The sequence below is a fragment of the Rhinolophus sinicus genome, linkage group LG14 (assembly GCF_036562045.2).
Source record: "Rhinolophus sinicus isolate RSC01 linkage group LG14, ASM3656204v1, whole genome shotgun sequence".
Lineage (NCBI taxonomy): Eukaryota > Metazoa > Chordata > Mammalia > Chiroptera > Rhinolophidae > Rhinolophus > Rhinolophus sinicus.
Window position 1 is genome coordinate 45,339,010 of NC_133763.1, and position 27,487 is coordinate 45,366,496.

At 40.1% G+C, this 27,487-nt stretch overlaps 1 protein-coding gene across 2 annotated transcripts in view; it reads right to left on the reverse strand.

The window, feature by feature from the left end:
* Positions 1-25,696, reverse strand: part of TRIM33 (tripartite motif containing 33) — a 107,929-nt gene extending 82,233 nt beyond the window's left edge. For both annotated transcript variants that reach the window (XM_019730364.2, XM_019730363.2), the window contains exon 1: positions 25,048-25,696. In XM_019730364.2, the coding sequence (XP_019585923.1) occupies positions 25,048-25,573 (526 nt within the window). In that variant the 5' untranslated portion in view covers positions 25,574-25,696. The remainder of the gene's footprint in view (positions 1-25,047) is intronic.
* Positions 25,697-27,487: the final 1,791 nt, after the last annotated feature.

Here is a 27,487-nt window from a genome sequence, read left to right on the forward strand (position 1 = left end):
TTTAATTTAAACATTCACTGTATTGTTTGATCATGTCTTGTATATATAAATATGTGAGGTGATGGATGTGTAATTGAATAGATGGGAGGAATTCTTTCACAATGGATATGTATCAAATCATCATGATATAAACTTTAATGATCTTAAAATTTTGTCAATTATACCTCAAGAAAGCTGGAAACAAAGAAAAAAACCTCAATATCTCTGCTATGATCTTAAATAAAGGAAACTTTAAGTAAGCCAACATTATTCCTTACCTAAACAACTAAAACACTCTGTGTCAGTGGGTAGTGACAGGGAGCTGAACTTCTGTCCCCACGCGGCAATGACAAAAAGAAAAACGTGGTAGGGGTTAGGGCAAGTCTGCGCTCCACTTCATATCCCCTTCTCTGATGTGCTAAGGTGGGGAGGGGAGCTGAGATTCCACCCCGTCCCTGCAGCAAAAGGTGATGTGGGTCATCCATCAGCTTCCTCCATCCCTGGTATCAGAGGGGCTCAGGAGAATTGAGTTTACATGGCAACAAAGTTGTATGAGTTGTTATCACACTTTTGTTGAGAAAAACTGATGGGGACCTGAAACTCCATCTCAAACATTTGCAATAGGCAGTAAGAGTCAGCACTCGACTTTTGCTGAAATGGTGTCAGCAGGGCCCATGAGAAGCTGAACATACACACACACCTGGCCAATGTGTCTTCAACAGAGAGACTGTAGGCTAAAGAAAGAAAGATTCAGTCGGACTTTGAGCATCAGAATATAACAGCCAAATATTCAAAACACACTCAAAAATCACTGTCAAACCAAATAATTAACGAAAATAATTAAACGGAAAAAGATAACTGATACATGTTCCTATTAGGAAGAATCAAATGTTAGAACTACCTAGCAAAGAATTAAAGGAATCAGCATAAAAGAGCTTCGAAAAGCAATTACAAGTTCTCCTGAAACAAAAAAATACATAGATCAAAGAAACAGAAGTCATTTTTAAAAAGCCAAATGGACATCATAGAACTAAAAAACAATAACCAAAATTAAAAACTTGATGTATGGCCTCAATAGTAAAGTGAAAATGACAGAATAGAATCAATGAACTTCAGACCAAATCAATAGAATTTACCCAAAATAGATGGAAAAAAATTTAAGTCTCAATGACTTGCAGGACAATAAGAAAACTAACATTCATATCATCAGCAATCCTTGTAGAGAGAGGAGTGAGTGAAACTTAAAAAGTATTTCAACAAATAATGGCTGAAAATGTCCCAAATTTGCCAAGACATAAACCAATAGATTCAAAGAATGGTGGGCTGCATCCCCTGCAACTAGCAACGGCAAGTGGGCCTGGAGCTGAGCTGCACCCTCCACAACTAAGATTGAAAGGACAACAACTTGACTTGGAAAAAAGTCCTGGAAGTACACACTGTTCCCCAATAAAGTCCTGTTCCCCTTCCCCAATAAAAAAAAAAAATCTTAAAAAAAAAGAAATCCAAAACAAGATAAACCCAAACACATCAATCGTTAAGTTCTGAAAGCTAAAGACAAAAAAATCTTGAAAGCAGTCAATGACTTCATGACAGGGGAACGTCAATTCAAAAGACGGTGAATTTCTCAAGGAAAATCACAGAGGCCAGAAGGAAGTGGTACACTGTTCAAAGGCTGAAAGAAAAGAACCCTTAGTCACAAATTCTATATGTAACAAAAAATATCCTTCAGGAATGAAGAAGTAAAGACATTCTCAATGAAGGAAAACTACAAAAATTTGTCAGTAGCAAACCTACATTTAATGTGCATGGCTAAAGAAAGTTTGCTAAACAGAAAAGAAATATTAACAGAAGGAACTTGAATCTTCAGAAAAGAAACATATTGACATGGTTAAGAATGAGGGTAAACATAATACTTCTCATGGGTACCTTCAGTCTTATGTGATGTCTGATGTTAAATTTGTAACAACTTTATATAATACTAGGTGCAGGAAATACTCAAAGATAATCATATTTTAACACTAGGGAGGGAAAAAAATCTAAATAGAAGTTTCTATACCTCACTCCAAATAGTAAATTGTCAATATAGACTATAAATTACAAATATTATAATATCTAGAACTTTAAGCACTATACAAACTACACAAAACTATACAAAAACATCATAAATAAATGACTGAATTTAAAAAAATAACGTCCAGGTAACTCACATGAAGGCAAGGAAAGAAAAACAGTGGAATCAAACAGAAAAAAATAAGAGATTTAAGCCCTAACGAACATATCAATAATTACCTTAAATTTAAATGGTATAAATACACAAATTAAAAGACAAAGCCTGGCAGAATGGATAAAATAAAACCACGATCTAACAATAAACATTCTAAAAGAGGAGCCGCCCAATGGCTCAGGCAGTTAGAGCTCCATGCTCCTAACTCCGAAGGCTGCCAGTTTGATTCCCACATGGGCCAGTGGGCTCTCAACCACAAGGTTGCCGGTTCAGCTACTCGAGCCACGCAAGGGATGGTGGGCAGCGCCTCCTGCAACTAACAACAGCATCTGGACCTGGAGCTGAGCTGCGCCCCCCACAACTAAGATTGAAAGGACAACAACTTGACTTGGAAAAAGTCCTGGAAGTACACACTGTTCCCTAATAAAGTCCTGTTCCCTTTCCCCAGTAAAATCTTAAAAACAACAACAACAACAACAACAACAAAAAAAAAAAACTAAAAAGAAAAAGTCTTGTGCTTGCTTTGGCAGCATATACTAAAATATACTAAAAAAAAAGTCTAAAAGAAACTCGCTTCAAACACAAAGACATAAGTACATTGAAAACTAAAGAATGAAAAAAAGATATACCATGAAAATATTAAGTTTTTTAAAAAGCAGGACAGGGACAACTTTTGAAAAGGTAGTGGGATGAATTCTGTAATTCCTTCCCCAGGGAAACAACCATAACGGGTGAAAATTACAAAAAAAAAAAAAAATTAAAGTCTCTGGGAATTGTCTTAAGAGCATACAATAAAAAAGAAACATTTATTTAAGAAAATCTACTAAATCTTGGTTTAAAAAAAGTCTGTGGCACTTAAGCCACAACCTACTCCCTCCCTCTCCCACCAACTCACCATGATAAAAGTAACACTCCAGGGAGATAAGGCCAAAAAGACCTCTCCCATCAGCTCTAAGTCAGGGGCTACAATATCCTTCCCAAGAGTATTTGCCCAGGGGGTGAGGCAGGCTATCGGAACAGAGAGCTCTGAAACTCTTCCCAAGAAAAATGACTTCTTTAGCAACAGTGTGCAAAGTTCAACCCTAAGGGCATTCTTAAAAACAGTAAATTTTGGTGGTAAACACGTAAGAGGAAGCTAGTGGTGCCATGAGAACAAGCTAAACCACAGGCCAGGTAGTTTCTGAGAGACTGAAAGAAAAAAAGAAGTCCTCCTAGAGTTATAACAAACCTCAAAGACTAACTTTAAAAACTACCTTGGAAAGAGGTCTGAATTTAATTACAACAGACTGAGGAAAAAGTTATGTCCCAGGACACTGACCACAATTGGCAGAGCTTAACAATTTGGTGTGATACCTACAGAGGCAGAAAGCTTAACAGAGATCAAGGAAATCATCAAAAAGAGCCCTCCTAAAACCATGGTATTCCACAGCGACTACACATGCCCAAGATTATGCCCTCTAACAAGAGACAACAGGGCTTCACACTGCAGTGGAAAATAAACTTGACTTCACTAAAATGATCCAGTGAAGTCTTTAAACAAATAATCAAGCAATGACTGGCAACCCTGGGGGTGGGAGAGATCACTATCACAAAAGAAAATGGAAATGGAAAAAGAACAAAGGATATGAGATATATTATAGGAGGAAAAAAGCAAAATGGCAGGCATAACTCCAACTAAATAGTAACATTAAATGTGACTGGATTAAACAACTAACCAAAAGACAGATTTTCAGACTGGATTTAAAACAAACAAACAAACACAAAAACAAGACCCAATTATACACTGTCTCCAAAAGACACAATTTAGACTCAAATATACAAATAGGCTCCAAGAAAAGGGGCGGAAAAAGATGTGTAAAGGGGCGGAAAAATATGTGTTATGCAAACAGCAACCACGAGAAAGCTGGAGTGGCTGTACTTAATTACAGTACGCAGAATAACGGTCCTCCGTAGACATCTACCTCCTAACACTAAGAATATGTTGAAGAATGAAAGATCACTGTACAAAACTCAATTGTATTTGTATGTAGTGAATGAATACTACAAAGGAATAATCCGAAAAAGAGAAATTAAAACAATTTCATTTACAATAGCATCAGAAATAACAAAATACTTAGAACCAAGTTTTTTAAAATGTAAAACCGATATTCTGAAAACTATACAACATGACTGAAATAACGACCTAAATAAATGTAAAGACCTCCTATGTTCATAAATCAGAAGACTTATTTAATATTGTTAAATGGCAATACTCCCCAAAGTTGACATACAAATTCAACACAATCTCTTACGAAACCCCAGCTGGCTTTTTTGTAAAATTGACAAGCTGATGATAAAATTTATATGGAAAGTCAAGGGACCTAGAATAGCTAAAACAATCTTTAAAAAAACAAAGATGGGGGACTTACTACCAATTTCAAAACTTAATACAAAACTAAAATAAGTAAGACAATTTGCTACAAGCATAATAGATCAATGAAATGGAATCGAGAGTCCAGAAATAAAAACTGAGTTTTATGGTCAACTGATTTTAGCACTTAAGGTGCTAAGACAATTCAATGGGGAAAGAACAGTACAGCTGACCCTTGAACAACACAGGTTTGAAAGGCGCAGGTCCACTTAAAAGCAATTTATTTTCAATAATCATATTGGAAAATTTGGGCGAGATTACTTACTATCAATTACATGAGGCTACCATATAGCAATGATATTGATGCATCTTTGTTATAAATGTATGAATCATTATACCTGTAAATAAATGTGAATTTCTTTTTCACATTATATATTCATTTTTGATGTCTAGCACTATTAATACATAACACCTACAGTGTTTTGTATCATATAAGACAATACTGATGCAATACTAACATATGATGTAGCTTGTAAATGCACTGTAAACTTACACTAATATAGTACAGTACTGTAAATTTATTTTCTCTCCCTTATGATTTTAACATTTTTTTCTAGCTTACTCTAAGAACACAGTATATAATACAACATACGAATTATGTACTAACCAGCTGTTTATGTTATCAGTAAGGCTCCTAGTGAACAGTATTTAAGTTTTGGGGGGAGTCAAAAGTCATACCCAAATTTTCAAATGCACGAGAGGTCGGTGCCCCTAAACCCTGCATGGTTCAAGGGTCAACTGTATTTTCAATAAATGGTGCTGTAACAACCGATATCCACATGTAAAACAAATGAAGCTGGATCTTTACCTCATACACAAATTTTACATACAAAAATAACTGCATCATGGATCCAAAATTAAGAGCTAAAACTGTAAAACCCTTAAAAGGAAACATAAAGAGTATATCTTCATGACCTTGGGTTAGAAAACAGTTTTTAAGATACCGCATCAAACACAAGAGTGCACATAAAAAAGTAAACTGGACTTCGTCAAAATTGTACTTCACAAAACCTTCTGTGCTGCCAACTCTGTGAATATAATTAATGCCAATGAGTTATACAATTAATAATGAGTAAAATGACAAGTTACGTATTTTTTCCACAATAAAAAGGTTTTTTAAGAGGGAGGGGGGTGGTAAAAGTGGGTAAACAGGTTCAAATATTAATATACGGTGATGGAAGGAAAACTGACTCTGGGTGGTGAACACACATGTGATATATACGAGTATAGATGATATATTACAGAACGGTATACTTGAAACCGATGTAATTTTACTAACCATTGTCACGCCAATAAATTTTAATTTTAAAAGTTCTTAAAAAAATAGCAAGGTGTTAAAAAAAAAAACACTTTTGTGCAACAATAATAGCACCAAAAAAATTACAGACAATCACAAATACAAGATACATGCAAATCAGATATAAGGATCTACTATCCAGAATATACAAACTCTGACAACTTAATGTCAAGTTATCCAATTAAATAATGGGCAAGTTTTACATAGGGTCAGATATCATTTCTTCAAAGAAGAAATACAAATACAATAGCACATGAGAAGGTGCTCAACATCATTAGCCATCAGGAAAATGCAAATCAGAACCACAATAAGAAAAGAAAGAAAAAAAACACAATAAGATACTACTTCACACCTACTAGTACGGTTCTCATAAAAGAGATAATAACAACTGTTGTTAGCAAGGTTACTGAAAAACTGGGGCTCTCACACATACTGCTGATAGGAATGTAAAATGATACAACCATTCTGGATAACAGTTTGGCAGTTCCTCAAAAGATTAAATATAGTTACTGTACAACCCGGAAAGTCCATTTCTAAACACATATGTGTGTGTGTGTGAGTGTGTGTGTGTGTGTGTGTATATATATATATATATATATATATGAAAAATAAAAACATGTTCATGTAAAAATTTGTAAAAAATGTTCATAGTAGTATTATTCATAATAGTCAGAAAGGGGTAACAACTCAAAAGTCCATCAACTGATGAATGGATAAACAAAATGTGGTAGAGCCATAAAATAGAATATTATTTAAGGCCAAAAAGAATGATGTACTGACACATGCGACAGCATATATGAACCTTGAAAGCTCTGTGCTAAATGAGAGAAGCCAGTGACTGAAGACCACATATTCCATGATCCCATTTATATAAAACGTCCAGAATAGGCAACTCTATACAGACAAAAAGTGGATCAGTGGTTTCCTAGGTCTGGGAGAGGGTATAGAGGACAAATGGAAAGTGACCACTAATGTGTACCCGATTTCTTCTGGGGCTGATGAGTTAATATTTTATATGGTGTGAGGTAGGGGTCCAACTTCATTCTTTTGCATATGGAAATCTAGTTGTCCCAACATCATTTGTTGAAGAAAATATTCTTTCCCCCCACTGAATGGGTTTGGCACCCTTGTCAAAAATCATTTGTACTGGGAGGACAGATAAAACAATTAATACATGTGATATGCCAGGGGAGAGAGAAACTGACTGAGGAAGTATGAGGGAGGCTCTTCACTATTTAGCTTTGCATACATTTTTAACTTCTGAGCAATGTAAAGCTACCACTTAATTAAAAGCTAAAATAAGTTCAAGTTTTTAAAATATAATTACTAAGCAAGCCACAGAACAGGATGTCTATCTGACAAAGGACTCATGCTGGGAACATACAAAGAATTCTACAACAGCACTGGGGAAAATGCAGACAGCCCATAGGAAAAACATATGGGAACAACTTTTTAACAGGCACATCACAATAAAAGATATCTAAAGGCCAATAAACATACAAAAAGATGCTCAATTTTACAGGTTATCAGCACAATTAAACTAAATTCTAGACAACTACAGGCCCATTGCAATGGCTAAAATGTCAAAGACAGATAATATCAAGGATTAGTAAGGATATGAAAAAATTAAAAATCTGAAACACAACTGGCAGAAGCGTAAACTGATACAACCACTTCAGAAAACTGTTTAGCAGTATCTATTAATAGTAAAGCTGAACTTATGTGCAATCTATGACTCGGCAAATCCACACAACCGACAGAAATGTGTATGTTCATCAAGACAGATGTTAAAGTAGAGCTTCCAAGAACACATCCGTAATAGTAAAAAATCGACAATAACAAATGTCCATCAACACTTGAATGGATAAAGAAATTTCAGTATATTCATACAACAAATGTTGTGAAGACAATGAACAAACTACAATCATAAGCAACATGAATAATCTCACAATACTGAGCAAAAGCATTCAGTCAAAAACTAGTGCACACTATTTAGTTCTATTTAAATAAAGTTTAAAAACAGGCAAAATTAACCTACAGTGTTAGAAGTTAGGATCACGGGAAGGGGACCACAAAGAAGTTTTATAGGGTGCTACCTAGTAATTACCGTTTCTCATTCTGGTTGTCGGATTTACAAGTGTGTTTATGCATATTCACTGAACTATACACTTTAGATTTTTACACTTTTGTTTATGCATATTTCAATAGAACATTTACATTAAAAATTACACGTCACTTAAAATATACCAATATTTTAGTCTCCCATCACAAAACTGCTCTGTATGAGTAAATATGTTCTCTACCTTGACCATGCACTCTACTGAAAAGGCAAAGTCTTCAGACACCTTTCTTTGGCATCAAGTTGACTTTGCTGCCATGCTTCTGCAAGGATAAGCAAGTTGCATCATGTTTTATGCCACATTAAATGACCCACTGGATTCAATAGATCTAATAAGCATCAAACGTGCAATTGCTGCAACAACATGGACGGACCTGGAAGGTATTATGCTAGGTGAAATAAGTCAGAGAAAGGCAAATACCATATGATCTCACTTCTATGTAGAATCTAAAGAACAAAATAAACAAAACAGAAACAGACTCACAGATGCAGGGAACAAGCTGATGGTTGCCAGATGGGAGGAGGGTTGGGAGGTGGGGTGAAAAAGGTAAAGTGACTAAGAAGTACAAATTGGTAGTTATGAAACAGTCATGGGATGTAAAGCACAGGGAATATAGTCAATGATATGGTAATAACTATGTATAGTGCCAGGTGGGTACTAGACTAGTCAGGAGAACACTTCCTAAAGTGTATAAATGACTAACCACTATGCTGCACACCTGAAACTAATATAAAATAATACTGAATGTACAATTTTCAACTATAATCGAAAATTTTTAAAAGGGGAGAAAAAGGTGAAGGGGAATAAGAGGTTCAAATTTCTAGGTATAAAATAAGTCACGGGGATGTAATGTACAGCATAGGGAATAGAGTCAATAATACTGAGATAGCGTGGTAGGGTATCAGATGGTTGCTGGACTTATGGTGGTCACTTCTTCAGGCATATAAATGTTGAATAACTATGGTACACCCCTGAAACTAATATAGTATTGTATGTTAGCTATATTTTAATAAAAAACCTTTTTAAAACAGAATAAACATGTTTTAAAAAGTAAAACACGTGCAATTGTAACAAAAATGAATTTCACACTCTGTTCACAATTTGACAATAAACCTGTGAAGTATAACACGCTACTATGACACATCAGTTGAGACCACTCATCTAACCCCATTTTGAACATATAAAACACTTAGGTGTTTCAAGAGATGGGAAAAACAGACAAAGTTCAGAAGTATATTATAATCTGGTTTGGCACAGACTTAGTAAATTTCTAATGTCAGACAGTAAATTTCTGATGGCACCTATGTCATAGGTTATACAAGTTTTTGTAAACTTACTAACCACCATTTATTCAACATTCCACTTTACCAAATTTGACTTCAAAATTTGTAATTTGAAAATTCTCTTGCATTTGTTTCTTGCTCATCTAACTAGATAGCAAAAATAATACTGATCATTCTAATGATGCTTAATTCCTATGAAAACTAGATAGTAAAAATAATACTGATCATTCTAATGATGCTTAATTCCTATGAAAACATTGCAATATAGCCTACTGAAACACTCTAAAGGGAAAAGCTTACATAAGTACTTAAATAAATTTAAGCTTTATGAAATCAAACTAAAACTGGCAGTCTATCTGGTATTACCTATTTGGCCAGGATAAGGTATATTTTAAGTTCACAGTTTACTGTTGTTTAGGTTGGGCAAGCTTTGATACTTCTTAAATGAGTTACCTGCCTGGCCCCAGACAGTATCCACTTGAGGTTGTGCTATTATCTCCACATGGGAAAGCCACATTAAGGTAAAATTTTACCTTTCTGCCTCAGTAGCCTTGTTTAAAAAAAACAAAACAACAACAACAAAAAAACAACTGAGGACAATTTTACCAGAGAGATTTTTTATAAGCAAGTAAGATAAAATGAAAAGGTTTTAACTTGGAGCTGATGTTATTTTTACAGATAAGGAAATGAAGTCTGGAAATGAAATCCAGTCAGAGTCAAATAAATTTGTCCACATTTAATTCTCTCCTGCTGTTACTAATTCAGATAACAACCGAACTTGAAAGCATAAACATAAACTGGGAATGGAAAACAGAGAAAAGTGATCAATGTTAAAACAGCCTGGATTACAGCCAAAGGCATAAGAGTCTAAATCAATCACGTAATATGCATATGAGAAAGGGATCACCATCTCCAAACCAACATTAAGAGCAAAAGCAGTAAATTTCAGCCATGACTAATCTCTACTTCTGAATGCTATTCCAATGAATATTTGATAATTAATTTATTATAAAGTCTTACATTATTTTCTAATACTGTCTTATCTCTTCAGTAAAATTCAATGGCTTCAAGGTTCATTTCACTTTATATACGATGCGTATCTCACAACACATAAAGGTGATGCTCAACAAAAAGCATTTCAAATCTGAACGACAGCTGAAATGCAGTGTTCTCTTAATGGTTTTCAATTCTTCAGACTCACAAAGTAATACAGTTAAATGATTCTAAATACCCTACCCTCATATCTGCTCTATTCCCAATGAAAAATGGAGCTCTTTTGAGTGAAATTAATTTTTCACATAAGTTATTATGTAAGGATTAGTTTTTAAGCCATTCCTTAGTAATTGGAAAAGAAATCTGCTGTTTAACTTGAAAATTAGCATTCTATTAATAAACCACAAGTGGGATGACAGGCCAGAATGGTCTAAAATTCTTATTTTGGGAGTCACTTGTGACGTCTGGAAGTTCTCATCCAAATCCACTGCGGACAACAGGTCAGACTGCACATACCATACTTCTTGAAACCTGACTCATAACCAGTGCCTAACACTTCCTACCAAATCCAAATGTGGCACAAGGCATCAGAAGGCACAGCAAATGTTTTCAGCTTTGCAGGTACAGACACAGTATCAAGCATATTATGTAGATAACTTAGCATAAGAAAATAAACTTACAGAATTCTTCACAAAATTCTAAATATGATAATAATCTAGTAAAGATTTCTGTAAAGCAAATCTAATAAAAATTATGGAATTCTTTTTGGGAAATAATATTTTGCTTAACAAGGAGGCTTTAATTAACTTGCCATCCTAAGAGCTTTCCTTTCCTAATGAATAATCCACTCAGAAATTTACTTTGATTTCATTTTTTTTAAGAAATTCTGCTGTGATGAGATACTACATTTTCAATTTTCTAATTTCTCTGTCCCTTGCTTTCCTGTGAGTTAAGACTATCATGACCACAACTTAGTCTGGTAGTATCCACATACTGTGTTTTTTTAGTAGAGCTATAATAAAAGTGCATAATAAACACTTTGTTGCACTGTCATCTAATTCAAAAATGAAATAACACACACACTCCACTGTGCCTTGAAATCCACTTTTTTCTTATTTGAAATGAGAGGTATACACTGGTAATTAAAAAAATTTTGTAACTGTTGTACTACAGCATACGTGTGTCTATTAAATTACTGCACCACTGCAATTTGTAGTGCACCAAAAAGCAGGACAAAGCAATGAGTACCAGTCTTTATCACAACTACTCATTTTGCCATTGTAGCATAAAAGTAGTCATAGATAATACCTAAACAAATAGGCATAGCTTTGTTCCAAAAATTTTATTTACGAATACAAATTTGAATTTCATATAATTTTCACATGTCACAGAATATTCTTTGGATTTTTCCAACCACTTGAAAATGTAAAAATCATTCTTAGCTCATGACTCATATAAAACCAGGCAGCAGGCTAGATTTGGCCTATAAGGCCAGTTTGCCAACACCTGATCTAAATGAAGTCCAACAATTAACAAGCACAGAACCTCTCATCAGAATCACCCTTTCCTGCAGGCAGCAGAACCCTAAGTCTCAGGGTGTTTGTACTTCCCCAAGGGACAAAACCTATACACATATGAATAGACGGAGAGCACCTCATTGAATCTCTTCCCCTGCAGGTTGTGGGAAGGAATGCAGCCGCGGAGGCAGAGGCTCTCCTTAGCCGGGGGAAGGTGGGGGGCAGTGCCCACCTCTATGAACCCCGTGGGTTCTCCTCTTGGTTCCCACTCGACTGCGCCTGGCTTGAGTTGTTCCCCCCCGTGGGGAATCTTACTCGTCATTGACTGACCAGCCATCTTTTGGGAGCCAAACAGGGAGACATAAGGTACAAACACAAAGGTGAAGCAAAGTCCCTGAAAGGATCTGTCTCACAGACTCTCCTTTCTTTGGGGGCAGGTACGAGGGGACAAACGGGTAGGCTGCTGCTGGCCACAGACGCACTCCAACCAACTGAGCCATCGGGAGCTCAGCAGCAGCTCAGCTCAAGGTGCCGTGTTCAATCTTAGTTGCAGGGGGCGCTGCCAACCATCCCTTGAGGGACTCGAGGAATTGAACTGGCAACCTTGTGGTTGAGAGCCCACTGGCCCATGTGGGAATCGAACCGGCAGCCTTCGGAGTTAGGAGCATGGAGCTCCAACCGCAATTTTAATGTTTAAAGTTTTATTACTATAAATAAAGATCACAAGACTAATTTAAAAAAGCACAGTAAACTTTTTTTTTAAATGAAAGGAAAAAAATCAATAAAGGCACATCACTATATGTCAGAACATGGATGAAGAGATATTAAAGGTTCCAAGAAGAAGTAAATCAAACAAAACTCAACTGGGGCCACACAAAGCAGCAAAATCAGACTAGCATCAGCAGTAACATATTCCTTCAAAACACTGGAAGAGACACCTTCAAAGTTATGAGGAAAAATGATTTTTTAACCTACAATTTCACAGCCAGTCAAGCTACCATTTAGGTAGAAGAGTGAAATAAAGAGAATTCAAAAATGCAAAGGCTCAAATTTTACTCTCACTGACTCTTAGGATCTACAAACAAAGGTGTGAACAAAGAATGGAGGAGACCTGGGAGCCCAGGGCCTGTGCAAAGTAATTAGAACCAAGACTCTCTTTATAACACAGGCTTGAAGGATTACACTCAGTTAGAAGGGTGCATGAGCAAATCACGACGACGATAGTAAATTAAAAAAAAAAAAAAATCTGACCAATAGTATAGAAACAGAATTGTCTGCCACTGCCTGAGTTCAGAGTGAGTAAAGAAATTTTCTCCTGAGAATTTCCAAATACAGGTCAAGCTATAAAGTAAACCCTAGATCAATATCTGCCAGTTCTACCATGTTTTCCCGAAAATAAGACCTAGCTGGGCAATTAGCTCTAATGCATCTTTGGAGCAAAAATTAATATAAGACACGGTCTTATTTTAATGTAAGACCAGGTATAATATACTATAATATACATAATACCAGGCCTTATATAACATAAGATCAGGTCTTATATTAATTTTTGCTCCAAAAGACGCATTAGAGTTGATGGTCTGGCTAGGTCTCATTTTTGGGGAAACATAGTAAGAAACCCCAAACAAACTTAATTAACTTCAGTGATTTTGTGTTGGTGGCACCTGAAAGAAGCAAAGGCAAAATATACTCTTTGGAGGCTTGTTCCTACAAACCAGTTCTGACAGGTCATAAAGCCCTCACAATCCAAAACTATAAAACATTGGAAGACACCATCTACTATGATCAAGAGTAGGCAGAAGCAAGTAGTAGTAAGATCTCAAGAACTTCAGACTTCAGATAATAGAATTATCAAACAAATATGAAATCAGTATACTTTAGGTATTTAAAATATAAAAAGCAAAATTAAAAACAAGAACACAGAGCAAACACAGCTAAGTGTAATTTAGGGGAAACTTATAATAAAAGCAGAAATATATACACGCTCTTCAATTTTTGGTGGGGTTATGTCCCAATAAACCCATTGTAAGTTTAAAATATTAAGTCGAAAATACATTTAGCCCACCATACATCATAGTTTAACCTGGCCAGTTTCTACTGACTGCATATCACTTTCACACCATCATAAAGTTGAAAATTCATTCAAGTTAAGGACCTTCTGTATATAGGAATAACTCATAAAAGATGTGAAAGACCTTTCTAGGAAAGAAAAAACTACATAATAAAAAACAGACTTAAGTAAAAAGAAAGGCATACAATGTTTATGAATAGGCAGATATCATATTATAAAGATAGCATTTTCTCCCATATAAATCTATATTTTCAAAGCAATTCCAACAAAAATGCTGACAAATTTTTTTAAATGTTCACAAGATGATTCTAAAACGTAACAGCAAAAAGTCAAGATCAGTCAAGATAATCTTGAAGATGAACAAGGTGTACGTGGAGGGGAATGAAATTACCTTAATGAACACAGGCAAACTTCATTTTATTACACCTTGCAGATCTTGCCTTTTTTACAAATTGAAGATAAGACTTTTCACTGGCAAAAAGATTACAACTCACTGAAGGCTCAGATGATTGTTAGCATTTTTTAGCAATAAAGAACTTTTTAATTAAGGTATATATGTTGTTTTTTTAGACATAATGCTATTGCATAGACTACAGTATAGTATAAATACAACTTTTAAATGCACTGGGAAAACAAAAAATTCATGTGACTCACTTTACTGTGATATTCACTTTACTATAGTGGTCTGGAACCAAACCCACAAGCATTATCTCCAAGGTATGCCTATAACAGTTTACTATAGCTTTATAATAAACAATAAAGGCAGAAAAATGGGGGGAGGAGTGACTGAAAAAAACAAAAAACCTCTCATACAGCAAAACACAGCTTTCTAAAGAGTTTTTTAAAGTGAAGTGTATTAGTTATCTATTGCTGTGTAACAAATTATCCCAAAATTTAGTGGCTTAAAACCACAATTCATTATCTCTGAGTTTCTTTGAGTCAGGAATTTGGGGGTGACTTGGCAAGTGGTTCTGGCTTTGTGCCTCGAATGAGGTTGCAGTCAGATGTCAGCCAGGGCTGCAGTCATCTGAAAGCCTGCCCATGCTAGATCTACTTCCAAAGTAGCTCATTCACATGGCTGGACGTTGGCAGAAGGCTGTGGTTCTTCTCCACATGGGCCTCTTCCACAAGGCTGCTAGAACGGCAGTGGTTTTCACCCAGGACAAGAGATCTCAAGAGTAAGGGGAAAGCTGTCTGCCTTTAATGACCTAGCCTCAGAAGTCTATTCTGTTAATTCTGCTGTATTCCTTTGGGACCAGCCATTGAGTGAGACCATAGGGTGTGAATACCAGGAGAAAGGAACACTGAGGCCATCCTGGAGGCTAGCTACCACAGCAAGCCACAGTAGGCTCAGAATAAATCTCCAACTTAACCAACAGAGGATCAGTATACAGAATTGAACAAGAATTCTTGTAAATCAAAAAATGTAAGCAAGCTAAAGAAAAATAGAAGACATAGGGACAATTCACAGAAGCAGCAATATGTATCGCACAAAATAAGCATTCAGAAAGTATTATTCATTAGTACCACATAATTCATGCTATTTACCCATCAAGGCACAGACTTTATTTTTCTAAAAATGATATATTTATATTCATTTATCCTTTTTTTTTTTTTTTCATTTCCCCTCGGAACCAATGTCCATTTGAGAAGCTGGCTAGGGATAAAGGTAGAGCTTGTGGCCACCGAAGAAACAGGTTAATGTGCCCAACTTCTAAACCTGGCCTCAGGAAAGGTAAGGTGATAGAACTCAGTCAACCAGTCATAAATATGAAGAAAACATAAGTACACCTACAGTGAGGTATTTACAAAAAGCCAACAACTTCAGTTACTAAGTACTGTTTCATCTTTACATTCTACTAGGGGCAAGCTCTTCATGAACTGCGTTGATGGGTACCCCAAAATGCATGAATCTGCCACCTTCTATTATTCCACAGTCTGACATTTTTCCCAATGACTCTCAATTACCATTTTCTGACTCTCCCTTCAAGGGAATGGGTCTCCAACTTTTTAGTCTCAGGATCCCTCTTACACTCTTAATTACTAAGAATCTCAAACAGCTTTTATCCATCAATATGTACAGTATTAGAAATAAAAACAGCATTTTAAAATATTGTATTAATATAGTAATAACTTTAATAAATCAAATAATTTGTTTATTGAGAGTAAATATTTTACTCATTTTTAAAAAAACTCATTATATGTTTAAATAACATCTTTATCAGAAATAACTATATGTTCCAAAACAAAAAGTTTTTAGTAAAGATTGGCACTGTTTTTACATTTTTTATATCTCTTTAATGTCTGGTTTAATAGAAGATGATGAACATATACTTCTGCATTTTATCAGCTGTAATGCTTTGTTTGAAGAATATAAACAAAATCTGGCCTCATACATTAAGAAAAGGGAAGAGTTAATAGTCTTTTCAGTCAAATGTGTGAAAATTCTTTGATATAATACAAAAACATAGAAAGTGCATTTATTTCTTAAATGTCAGCTGCAATGTGGAATTTCAACCCATACTGATGAACTTTTAACTCCCCTATATCACAATCTATTGGTGTATTTTGCATTTTGAATCTTTTTTCTATGCATGATTTTGAAACATCATGCACTGATCATTTGGAAAATATTAATTCATTATGTAGATCTTCCAAATGTTGACATTTCATTACACAATATCCCCCCGACCCCAAGAGTGTTAATATCACTACCAATTTCATCAGAAAAGCCTTTAAATATTGAGCTGTCAAGCTCATGGTGGCAGATACAAGTTTTCCAGAATTTTCATTTAAAAGCTCAATTTTTATCACTGGCAACGTGTAATGTCAGTTGTTCTCCTTGAAGTGAGTGACAAGCCCAACTCATTCATTTTTAAGAAAATGGCTGCCAAATACCCATGCCTAAAAAAGCAGTTTGTTCATTCTTTCAAGTAAAAATTTTTTTCCATGAAAAAAAAGCAGCTAATTCAGCTTAGAATCAAACAACTTTTTCTTGTACTTCAGCAGAAGCACTTTATACACACTTCTCATTTGATCACATAGACTATTAAGGATCAAGATTTAATAAAATAATTTTTTACTCTTCAAGGACAGAAAGTGAAACAAGCATGGTTTTTGTTGTTTTCGTTTTTACTCCAAGTGTGGTGGTGAAGATGCAGTGATTTTTAGTATGGTTTGGAGGCATTATCTTAATTCCTGCTAAGGTGCCAGCACTTTTGCCCATCATTGCTTCTGCATCATTAATATAAATGTTAGAACAGTGAATAAGGCAAATAATGAATTTGTGTTATGCAAACAGTTTAAACTTTGCCAACGCCTAAAAGGGTACCAAGGACTATTTCCCCAAGGTTCCATGAACCAACTCTGAGAATCACTACTCAAAGGTATTCTCATTTAGGGTCTGCTAAGAGTATACATGAGGAAATAGAAAGCAATTAGTCTCCTAAAATTTTTGATGTATAGATAGTAGACCTTATACAGACTTAAGATTTGGAATATTAGTTTATAAGTTTTTTACATTACATATAACTTTTGGTAGCAGAGTAACCTGGAATGCAAATGACTTTGTCAGGCATGCTGTACATCATTAGATGTCAGAAAAGCCTAGAAAAACACCAGCAATTTACCTTCCTGCCTCTTCTTTGTGCTTACTATCAGAGAGGTAGGCACAAAGCCAATGGGGGACAACTGGAAGACAACAGAAACAGCACAATTTATTAAGGGCTTACGGTGTGCCAGGAACTATATGAAGTACTTTACAATGTATTACCCCCAGTAGAAGTCATTAGTGTTTAGTTTTCCTGGCACATATTTAATGATCGGTTGCTGATGACTATATTAGCATTCAAAAACTCAAGCATTATGTTGAATAGGGCATTAGAGAAATAGGACCTGAAAAAAAAATTTAAAAATCCCCTACCAGCCTTTTGAGTCTCTAAGCAGTACGATGGCGGTTGGCAAGAACAAGTGCCTTATCAAAGGCAGCACAAAGGGAGCCAAGAAGTGGTTCATCTATTTTCTAAGAAAGATTGGTATGTGAAAGCACCAGCTAGTTCAATACAAGAAATGTTGGAAAAACACTAATCACGAGAAGTTAAGGAATCAAAATTGTATCTGATGGTCTCAAGGGTCATGTTTTTGAAATGAGCCTAGGTGATCTGCAGAATGATGACACTGCATTTACAAAATTCAAGCTAATTACTCAGGATGTTCAGGGTAAAAACTGCCTGACTCATTTCCAGGGCCTGGATCTTATCAGTGACAAGATGTGTTCCATGGTCAAAAAATGGCAGACCATGATTGAAGCTCATGTTAATGTGAAGACTACCAGTGGTTATTTGCTTAGTCTGTGTTGGCTTTACTAAAAAACAAAACAATCAGATTCGGAAGACCTCTTATGCTCAGCATCAAATCCGCCAAATCCAGAAGACAACAGTGGAAATCCCAATCTGAGAGGTGCAGACAAATGACTTGAAAGGAATGGTCAATAAACTGATTGTAGACAGCGCTGGCAAAGACACAGAAAAGGCCTGCACGTCTACTTATCCGCTCCACGCCATCTTTGTTAGAAAAGTCAAAATGCTGAATGAACAAGGCCAAGTTTGAATTGGGAAAACGCATGGAGCTTCATGGTGAAGGTGGCAGTTCTGGAAAAGATACCAGGGATGAGACTGGTGCTAAAGTTGAAGGAGCTGATGGATAAGCCCCCAGTCCAAGAATCTGTTTAAAATTCAGACTTTCAATGGTGACAAATACAAAATCCTATGGGGGCGGGGGGGGAGGGAATCCCCAAACAGTTAAGTCCCACACAGAACTAGCAAACTGCCATACAGTATATGTACCACTGGGACAAAAAACTTCAAGGGCTCAAGCAGAAGATTTCCTGCTGAGTGATTAAGAGTGGCTCACCAGGCTCATGGATTAGAGAGACAGAACCACCGTGCTCTTCACACTACACCCAGAGGTTTTCCCTCCCACTTATCACATGACTGTTGCCATCTCAGGCTTTTCGCAATAAGCTGAAGATTCAGAAAGAGAATCAAGTTTCCATGTTGATTCTTTCATCATTCCTCACAAACAAAACAATAGTAAACTCATGTAGATGTGAAAAGTTGCATAAGAGAGAACAGAATCATAAAATTGTAGAGGATAGGAGCCCAACCTCTTCACAAGCAGACCAGGAGAGGCTGTCTAGGTGCCTTGTCCCAGGTTACCTGGCTGGTTACAGCAGAACCCAGGGCACCTTACTCCCCATCAAATTCTTCACCCACATCACCGTGCTCTCTCAGATGCGCCCTGCTGCAAGGCTTCCCTCCTTCCAGAGTTCATTTTAGAGCTTGTTACTAGATGTATCAATACAAATTTGTATTTTTATTGACTCATTATAGGTTTATACATACCCACTACTGATAGCTACTCTGACTCAATCTGAAACAGAACTAAAAAAGAATTACAAAAGCACTTTTAAAAACTCACTACTGAGATTCAACAAACATTAACTAGTTTATTTTGATTTTCCAAGTTCTCCAAGAGTAAACAGATCAGCCTTTCTCCTCAAAACTATTTAAATCCATGTTCCTCTTAGTGTGGTAGATTCCACAATCTGAATCACATGAGATACTTGCTCAAAATTCAGATTCTTAGCGTCATCCCCAAATTAATTGAAACTGTGTCTCTGAAACTCCCGAAATGGCATTTAAAAAAGCTCTCCAGGTGATTCTTATTCATCCAAAAGCTATTTACTGAACATTCATTCCACAACAGTCTAGTGGGAAACAAGGAACATGAATAAACAAAACGAGTAAACATTTTGGATTTTAGCTGTGCTATGAAGAAAAAAAAAGGTAATATGTCATAAAGTGACCTGGAGGGCTACTTTAAAAGGAGCAGTCAGTCATAGGACTTTTAGAGCAGTGAAAATACTCTGTATGATATTATAATGGTAGATACATGTCATTATACATTTACACAAACCTGTAGTACGTGCAGCACTAAGAGTGAGCTCTAACGTAAACTATGGACTTTGGGAAAGTATGATGTCAGTATAGGTCCGTTGACTATAACAAATGTACCACTCTGGTGGGGATATTGGTAAAAGGGGAAGCTATGCATGTATGAGGGCAGGTGATGGTAATGCAGGGACTCAGCTCCCGCTCCCCACACAAGAACGCAGGATATGGTGAGGCCAAAAAGGAACAATAACGGAGCCACAGATAGGAGAGTCATGCCACTATATTCTCCATGGCGGCTGGTCGAGAAACAAAAGCAAACATCCGCCAGTACCCCAATGAGGGGTCTTCCTGCACCCCAGTCTCACTGGAGGCCGGGCGAGACACAGGAAGGAGGATCAACACGGTCTGCAATCCACAATCCGCTGGCCAACCGCACCTGCCGGCCACAATTCGCACTTGCTAGCATAGCCACGGCAGTTATATTAGTGGCAAATGGCCGACTAGTTACAGCTGATGGCCATTTACTACCTGAGCCAGCATCTTTCCACGTGAGGTCAAGAGCCTGGAAACTGCTCTCTGGGACTCCGTCCCTGCACTCCACCCCTCCAGGGTCTCGCCTCACACCCTGCACAACCAGCGTCTTTCGTGAGGAGCCTCCCTCCCCGCCCCCCCGCCAGGAACCCAGCTCACGAGAAAGTTTCAGTCCAGTTCAAGTAATGTTCTAGAGGGTGTCCCTGAATGTCCACCTACTTTCTGGGCAGAGCCAGGGATCTCAGGGTACCACCAGTCTTTCTGGGCTCAGCCCGACTTCCGGGGTACAGCTACGGTTCTCAGGGTACCGTCCTGAAACAATAGTGGCTCACAGCCAAGGTGCTTACATATTCTCCATGGCGGCCGGTGGAGACACAGGAAGCAAACATCCGCCTGTACCCCAACAAGGGGTCTTCCTGCACCACAGTCTTGCTGGCGGCCGGGCAAGACACAGGAAGCAAACATCCGCCAGTTCCACGTTCCCAAGCAAACAGTCAAGCGGTCCATCAAATCAGGGATGGAAGGCAATTCCCCATAGTCCACAGTCATTCGCCAGGGCTGTGCGTTGGCCTCACAATGTGTGCCCTCCGAGTCCTGCCCAACCCAGGGGTGAGAGAGACCCTGACCTCACCCGCACCCTCCACCGAGGACTCAGCAAGCGTTTCCTCCTGGGACTACAAGTCCCGTACCTGGGCGGCCTCAGCAAGCACTTCCTGGCCCACACGGCCGCACCGACCTTCACTTTTTCCGACCTATGCTGGTCGGAGAACCGTCTAAGTCTTCCCACCCCTCCAGCTCTCCGGCAGCTGCACAGCTTTTTGTATGCTGGTCGGAGAGCCATCCATGTTCTCCCACCCCTCCATGGGGGTCCAAGTTCTGAGAACAGTGGCCACCGGCAACCACACATTGTATGGGGGCCACGTCCTCCTGCCCAGAGTCAGACATCATTCCTACCTGGCCGGAATCCTGCTCGCCGTGCCAGGTATCTCAGTGGATGGCCCCGGTGTAAGATGTCCACAACTCTAGGAGCCTACGGCAGCAGCGGACCACCAAAAAGCAGGCAACGCCTGCCATGGGCAACAGGGCGGTGTGCCATCTGGAGGCTCGGGAAGACCACCAATTCACCGAGGGGCATGTTTCTCCAGACAGATCGCGCTTCCTCCTCCCGGCGCAGCTCCTCACCGGCTTCCTGAGACTGAGTGTTCATGCGCACAAACTGCTCCACTAACCCCCCCATTCTGGCCGGCTGCACCATGTGTCATGCAGGGACTCAGCTCCCGCTCCCCAAACATAGGATACGGTTAGGCCAAAAAGGAACAACGGAGCCATAGATCGGGGAGTCATGCCACTACAGTCTCGATGGCAGATGGTCGAGGCACAAAAACAAACATCCGCCAGTACCCCAATGAGGGGTCTTCCTGCACCCCCGTCTCACTGGCGGGCAAGCGAGACACAGGAAGTAGGATCAACACAGTCCACAATCCGCTGGCCAACCACACCTGCCGGCCACAACTCGCACTTGCTAGCGTAGCCACCACAGTTATATTAATGGCTGATGGCCAACTAGTTACAGCCGATGGCCATCTGATCACAGCTGATGGCCATCTACTACCCGAGCCAGCACCTTTCCACATGAGATCGAGAACCTGGAAACTGCTCTCTGGGACTCTGTCCCTACAGTGACATGTAAAAAATCTTCATAACTTCCTCTTAATTCTAAAACCACTCTAAAACATAGAGCCTTTTTAAAAAAGCAGTCAGTGAAAGCCTTTCTCAGGAGGCAACATTTGAAATGAGGGGTCCTTCGCTCAAGGACAGTGGTTCTCAAACTTAGTGTGCCTCCAAATCACCTGGAAGACTTGTTACATTAAACCACTGGTCAGAATGTCTGGAGTGAGGCGCAAGAATGTTCATTCCTACAAGCTGGCAGATGCTGCGGGTCCAGAAGCCGCCACACCTGGAGAACAGCTAAAGGGGTGAGTAACTGGTGTGTTAGAGGAACAGAAAAAGGCCAGTTAGGAGGGAGGGGAATGGACTTATCATTTCAGAACCACTTAAGATGGTGAATTAAGCTACCATCTATGGCTCCCAGACAAGAGATGGAATCACCGGTTGGTCAATAATACCTTGCATTTGAAAAGCATTTCACAGTTTATAAAAGCATTTTCACATTTACTATTTAATTTTATTTAGTGAGATATAAGTGAAGGCCTATTAGCTACATTTTAGAGATAAAAAAACGGAAGGACAGAGACATTATGAACCTGAGGGAACCAGAAAACAATTAAATGGCAGAACTATGTCCCTTGACTCCAAAACCAGTGTTCCCTCAAGAACAGCAAGTTTGCTTTTTTAAAGAGCAAAGCAAAACATCCATACAGAAGTTAATACAGGTACTAACAAATTACTTTCTAGACTCCTTGCCTAAAAACAGTGACTTCCAGACTTAATTTATTTTAGATATACTAGTTAGAAAGCTACATTACTTTGACAGTAGTTAGTCCCATCTACTCATTTCTCCTAGTTCAAAAACAAAGGACAGAGAAATGAAGAGGGAATTTAGAGACTATTATCCTCTCTCCTACATAAATATCAGCGAGTCAATTTCATTACCTCAGTCCCTCAGCCACATAAGTCAAACACAATTTTCATCTTGTGTTCCCTCCAATCTCCCACCTAATCCAAGTTCCCATAAGAACAGTGAATCCCACATGTCTTACTACACTCATGAGGCCGTGAGCAGTGATTTACACACCCATTATCATTTTGTATCTTCTCCATCAATCAAACGCTTATTCTTAATATAACATTCTCACCTGCATGTCTCAATAATACTTCAAATCCAAAACACCCAAAACTGAAATCATTATATCCCTGTTCCACCACACACACACACCTGCTGTATGCCTGAATTCTTTTATTTGCATTAATAGCACTGACACCCATCAAACAAGAAACTTGGAAGTCAGCCTAGACAAGTTGTCTCTCACTCACACCAACCTTAATGTGCCCCACCCCCCAATCTCATTCCCAGGGCTACTCACAACTCCCATGGCTACTTTCTCCCACAGCAAAATGCTGCCTTCCTTAACACCTGACACCAGTCCTTTACTCCCCATTCCAAATGCTAATTTCTTACCTAGATTACTGCCAGATTCTCTTAATTGGTCCTGCCCGCAGCCTTGACTTCCTTTACCCTTCAACATGCCCCCAAGTGATCTTTGTGGATCACAAATGTGATACTTTTACCCTCTTGATAGAAAAGTCCTTCAGGGACCCCCTTATGTTTACACTGCACAGGATACACTCCACAGGATGAATCCAAAACCCTTAACACAGGTCCACAATCCTTACCTGCAGTTCTAGAACTCAGAAACTTTGAAATTTCTTTTCATAACTTTGCAAAACTCACCCTGAATTGCAGAAGACTATTTGTTGTCTATCCCACTGGTGTGGTATTTGTATGTTTCACTACAGAAATAGTAATGTGTTTGATAATGTGTTAACCCAGACCCTCCTGGAGGATTATTAACCTTACCCCCAAACTATGCTAAAGTCTAAAACACACCTGGTCCCAAGGGTTTCAGATAAGGCATTGCCTATTCAGCCCATCAATCCAATCTTACCTATTCAGCCCATCAATCCAACCTAATTTCCACCAATCACCTTACACATCTCTTAGCTTCAGGGATGTGTAAGGTGCCCTGTACCCTGAATACTCTCCAATCCAGTGAGCTACTGCTCACCTTTCAAGAACCCTGCTCAAGGGTTTCCTTTTCAGTGCCGTTTTCCTGACCTTCTCCTGATTGTGCCACAACCACTGCAAGTACCCACCTCAAGTGCTGTAGGTTTTACATTTATTTCCCGTTAGACTGTGAATGAACTCACTGAGTATTTCAGTCAATCCTACAGTGTCCAGAACACTAGAGGCTCATTAATGTACAAGGAACTAAAATCCATGCCCAGCTCTCCCTAATTCCCAATTCCCTTCAAAGTTCATTTCTCCTTCAACCCTAAACCTTAGGATTTTTCCCTAACCATGCAGGCCCCTCACAGTAATTTTCGTTGCCAGAGTTCCTCTTTTCCAATGTCATCTTAAAATTACTTTCTATCAGATGCCTCCTCTTAACCGCAAGCTCTCCAATGCCCTTTATCCTCCTCTATTTATTTAATCCCCAGCCCTTCTTTCCCCTCGTCTGGAACGGATCAGGTCCTCTCCCACCAGGTAATTCGTACTCACAGCCCTCATCTCTTACCTATTCCCTCCCTCAATATCTCTCCCGGCTCCGGGCCTTCCTTCCCAAAACGCTTCTCTGCAGCCGTTTCCACACCCCCTTTTCTCCCCAGTACGGGTCCAGGAGCTCACGAACCTGCTCTCGGCCCGAGTCCATGCCTTCCCGGCCCGTACGCGAACATCACAAACCTCCCCGGCAGCGGTGTCCCCTCCCCCCGTCTCCGGCTGCCTGCACCCCTCCCTTCACCCTCCGCGTTATCTCTGGCGGTCCAGCTCCTCTGGAAACTGTCCCAGGGGCCGTGTCTTTTCACCTCTTAGACTCCTCGGGATCGCGCCGTCCTAGGAGCCCTGGGCCCCAGCACCTCCGTCCCCACCTCCTCCTCGGCCCCGCAGATCCCCTTCAGCCCAAACCTCGGACAGGGCCGCCCGCTCACCTTGCTGGATGTCGCCGTTGCTGCCCCCGGGGATGGGCACGCTGAGCTGGCGCTCCGGCTCGGGCAGGCAGCGCAGGCAGAAGGAGTGAAGACAGGGCAGCAGCTTGGGCTCCGCCTCACGCCGGCTCTGCAAGCTCTGCTGACACACGGCGCAGGTGTCCAGGAGCGAGGCTGGAGGTCCAAGAGGCGGCCCCGCCGAGGGACCTGGAGCGGGAGCCGAGGCTGGAGCGGGGGCCGGCGTCGATACCGTCCCCCCGGGAACTCCAGGGCCCACTGAGGCCGCCGGGGCTGAGGCAGCCGGGGCCGAGCCCGAGGAGGCCGCGGCCACCCCCCCGTCGTCGGGCCCAGCCGTGCCGCTCTCCGCGCCCGCCCTGCTGCCTTCCTCCTCCTCCTCCTCCACCAGCACAGCGGCGAGAGGCGGCTCCGCCTCCTGCGCCGCGGGCCCGGCGGCCCCGGCAGTTACCGGCGCGCTGCCGCTGCCCCCACCGCCGCTCTCAGCCTCGCCGCCGCCTTTGTTTTCCGCCATGTTTTCCTCTTTGAACCCGCCGGACCGCCCCGCGCCGCCCGCCGCCCGCGCCGCCGCTGCCGCCCCCAGCCCCAGCCGCAGCCGCAGCGAGAGCGGACGCCGAGAGCGAGCAAGCGAACGAACGGACGAGAGCGCGCGCGCACGCGGTGCCCCCGCCCTCGCGCCGCGCGGTTGCAGTGGGCCAGGCGGTGCGCGCGCACGTACGCACGGACGTCCTCTGAGGGAGGCGGGAACTCAGGGCGCGGGCGCGGAGCGGTGCTACCTACCCCTCCCGACCTCCGGGCCCGCGCGTTGCGTCCGCGCCGCCGCGATTCAGCTGGTTTTCAAGGCACAGGCCGTTTACGCTGAATTCCTCCTTCTAGAGGTGGTTGTGAGCTCAGATGCAACGGTGGTGTGGGGAGCAGCGTGGGGAAGGGTAGGAGCCCAGGGCTGGTTCCTGCCCAGCGAGCGTCTCCCTACTAGCGACGCCATCCCCAGAGGTGGGCGCGCCTCCGCGGAAACCTCGTTTGCACGGTGGGACACCGAGGCTTCCCGGCCCGGAGGTACAGACCTCCTGGGTCTCTGTTTTTCAACCTGCCCATTTCTTGCGGTTGATTGTCCCTCAGTGGCAAGTAAGCAGGCCTTTTTTTTTTTTTTTTTTTAAATGGGGGCCTGCCAGAAATAGGCTGAAAACACCCGGGGAAGAAGAAACTCTTAACAGCTGTTTTTAGCTTTTTAAGGTGATTGATTCTCAGACGTGGCTTCGTATCAGAAAACCAATCAACTGAGGAGCTCTTTCAAAGCCAAGATAGCAAGACCACACCCCAGACCTGCATCAGGAAGTGGGGGAGATGGCTGATGGATGTTGAAAAGTCGCTTCGGCTGATTCTGATGTGTATCAGTTTGGGGAGTCACCGATCTAACCAATATTATGATCTGGGAGTCCCACTTAGTGTCCTGGCGCAAGGTGGATTACAAATGCCCTAAAAATGTTGGTAATAGAAGCTTTCAGAAAGGGTTATCTTTATTTGCGAAACGTATTCTGGGATTTTTACGTAGTGCAACAGCTGTTTTAACGTTAGGGTCATGAAGTGCTTTCTTCTGACAGTGTTCCCAAGAAACTTATTCTTTGAGCTGGTATAAGTCCTTAAACGAAGGCACCTGGAAACATTTTTCATTTATTCGTTCAAAAATACTGACTTCTTACTATATGTATCAGGTGTTTCAGAGACTAGGATTACAGCAGGAGACAAAGGAGATCCTTACCTTCAAAGAGTTTGCAATCTAAAGAGAAATAGAGTGAAGAAATAAAATGGAACCACTTATAGTCAAGCTGCTAAATTACTGAAATGAAGTAGATTTTGGTATGAGGAAACAATTCTATTCTTGTTTTAACTAGCCTGTGAATTTAAACTTTTGAAATTTACAGGCCTGCAGCAATGCCTGGACATATATCAGACCTCCAGACAACCCTAATTACACCAAGTACTCACCAATTAAGACCACCTGACATCTGACTGATAACCGTCCTGGACCAATCTTAGGTGCAGGACTGACTATTCCTGCAGTACTGATTATTCTCAAAAATGCACTTTTTACTATAAGAACTCTTTCTTCTTCGGAACACTTCTGGGTTTTTGCCTAGTTGTGTTTCCAGTTTGCAAACCTGAAGATCCTTGAATAAATCATTTATTTCTAGTCAAAGCCTCCAAACTCTGTTTTAGTTCATTTGACACTAATGGAGGAAGATTGAAAATATATGTTGGGGAGTAATAAATGCTATGAAGAAAAATAGTAAAAGAGATTAGAGAGGATTGGGGAAGGCCTCTGTTGATAGGTGAACAAACCTTGTGGCTCTCTTGCAGAAGAGTGTTTCAGGCAGAGGCACAAACAGTAAGTACAAAGGTCCTGAGACAGATGGAGATTCTTGGTTTG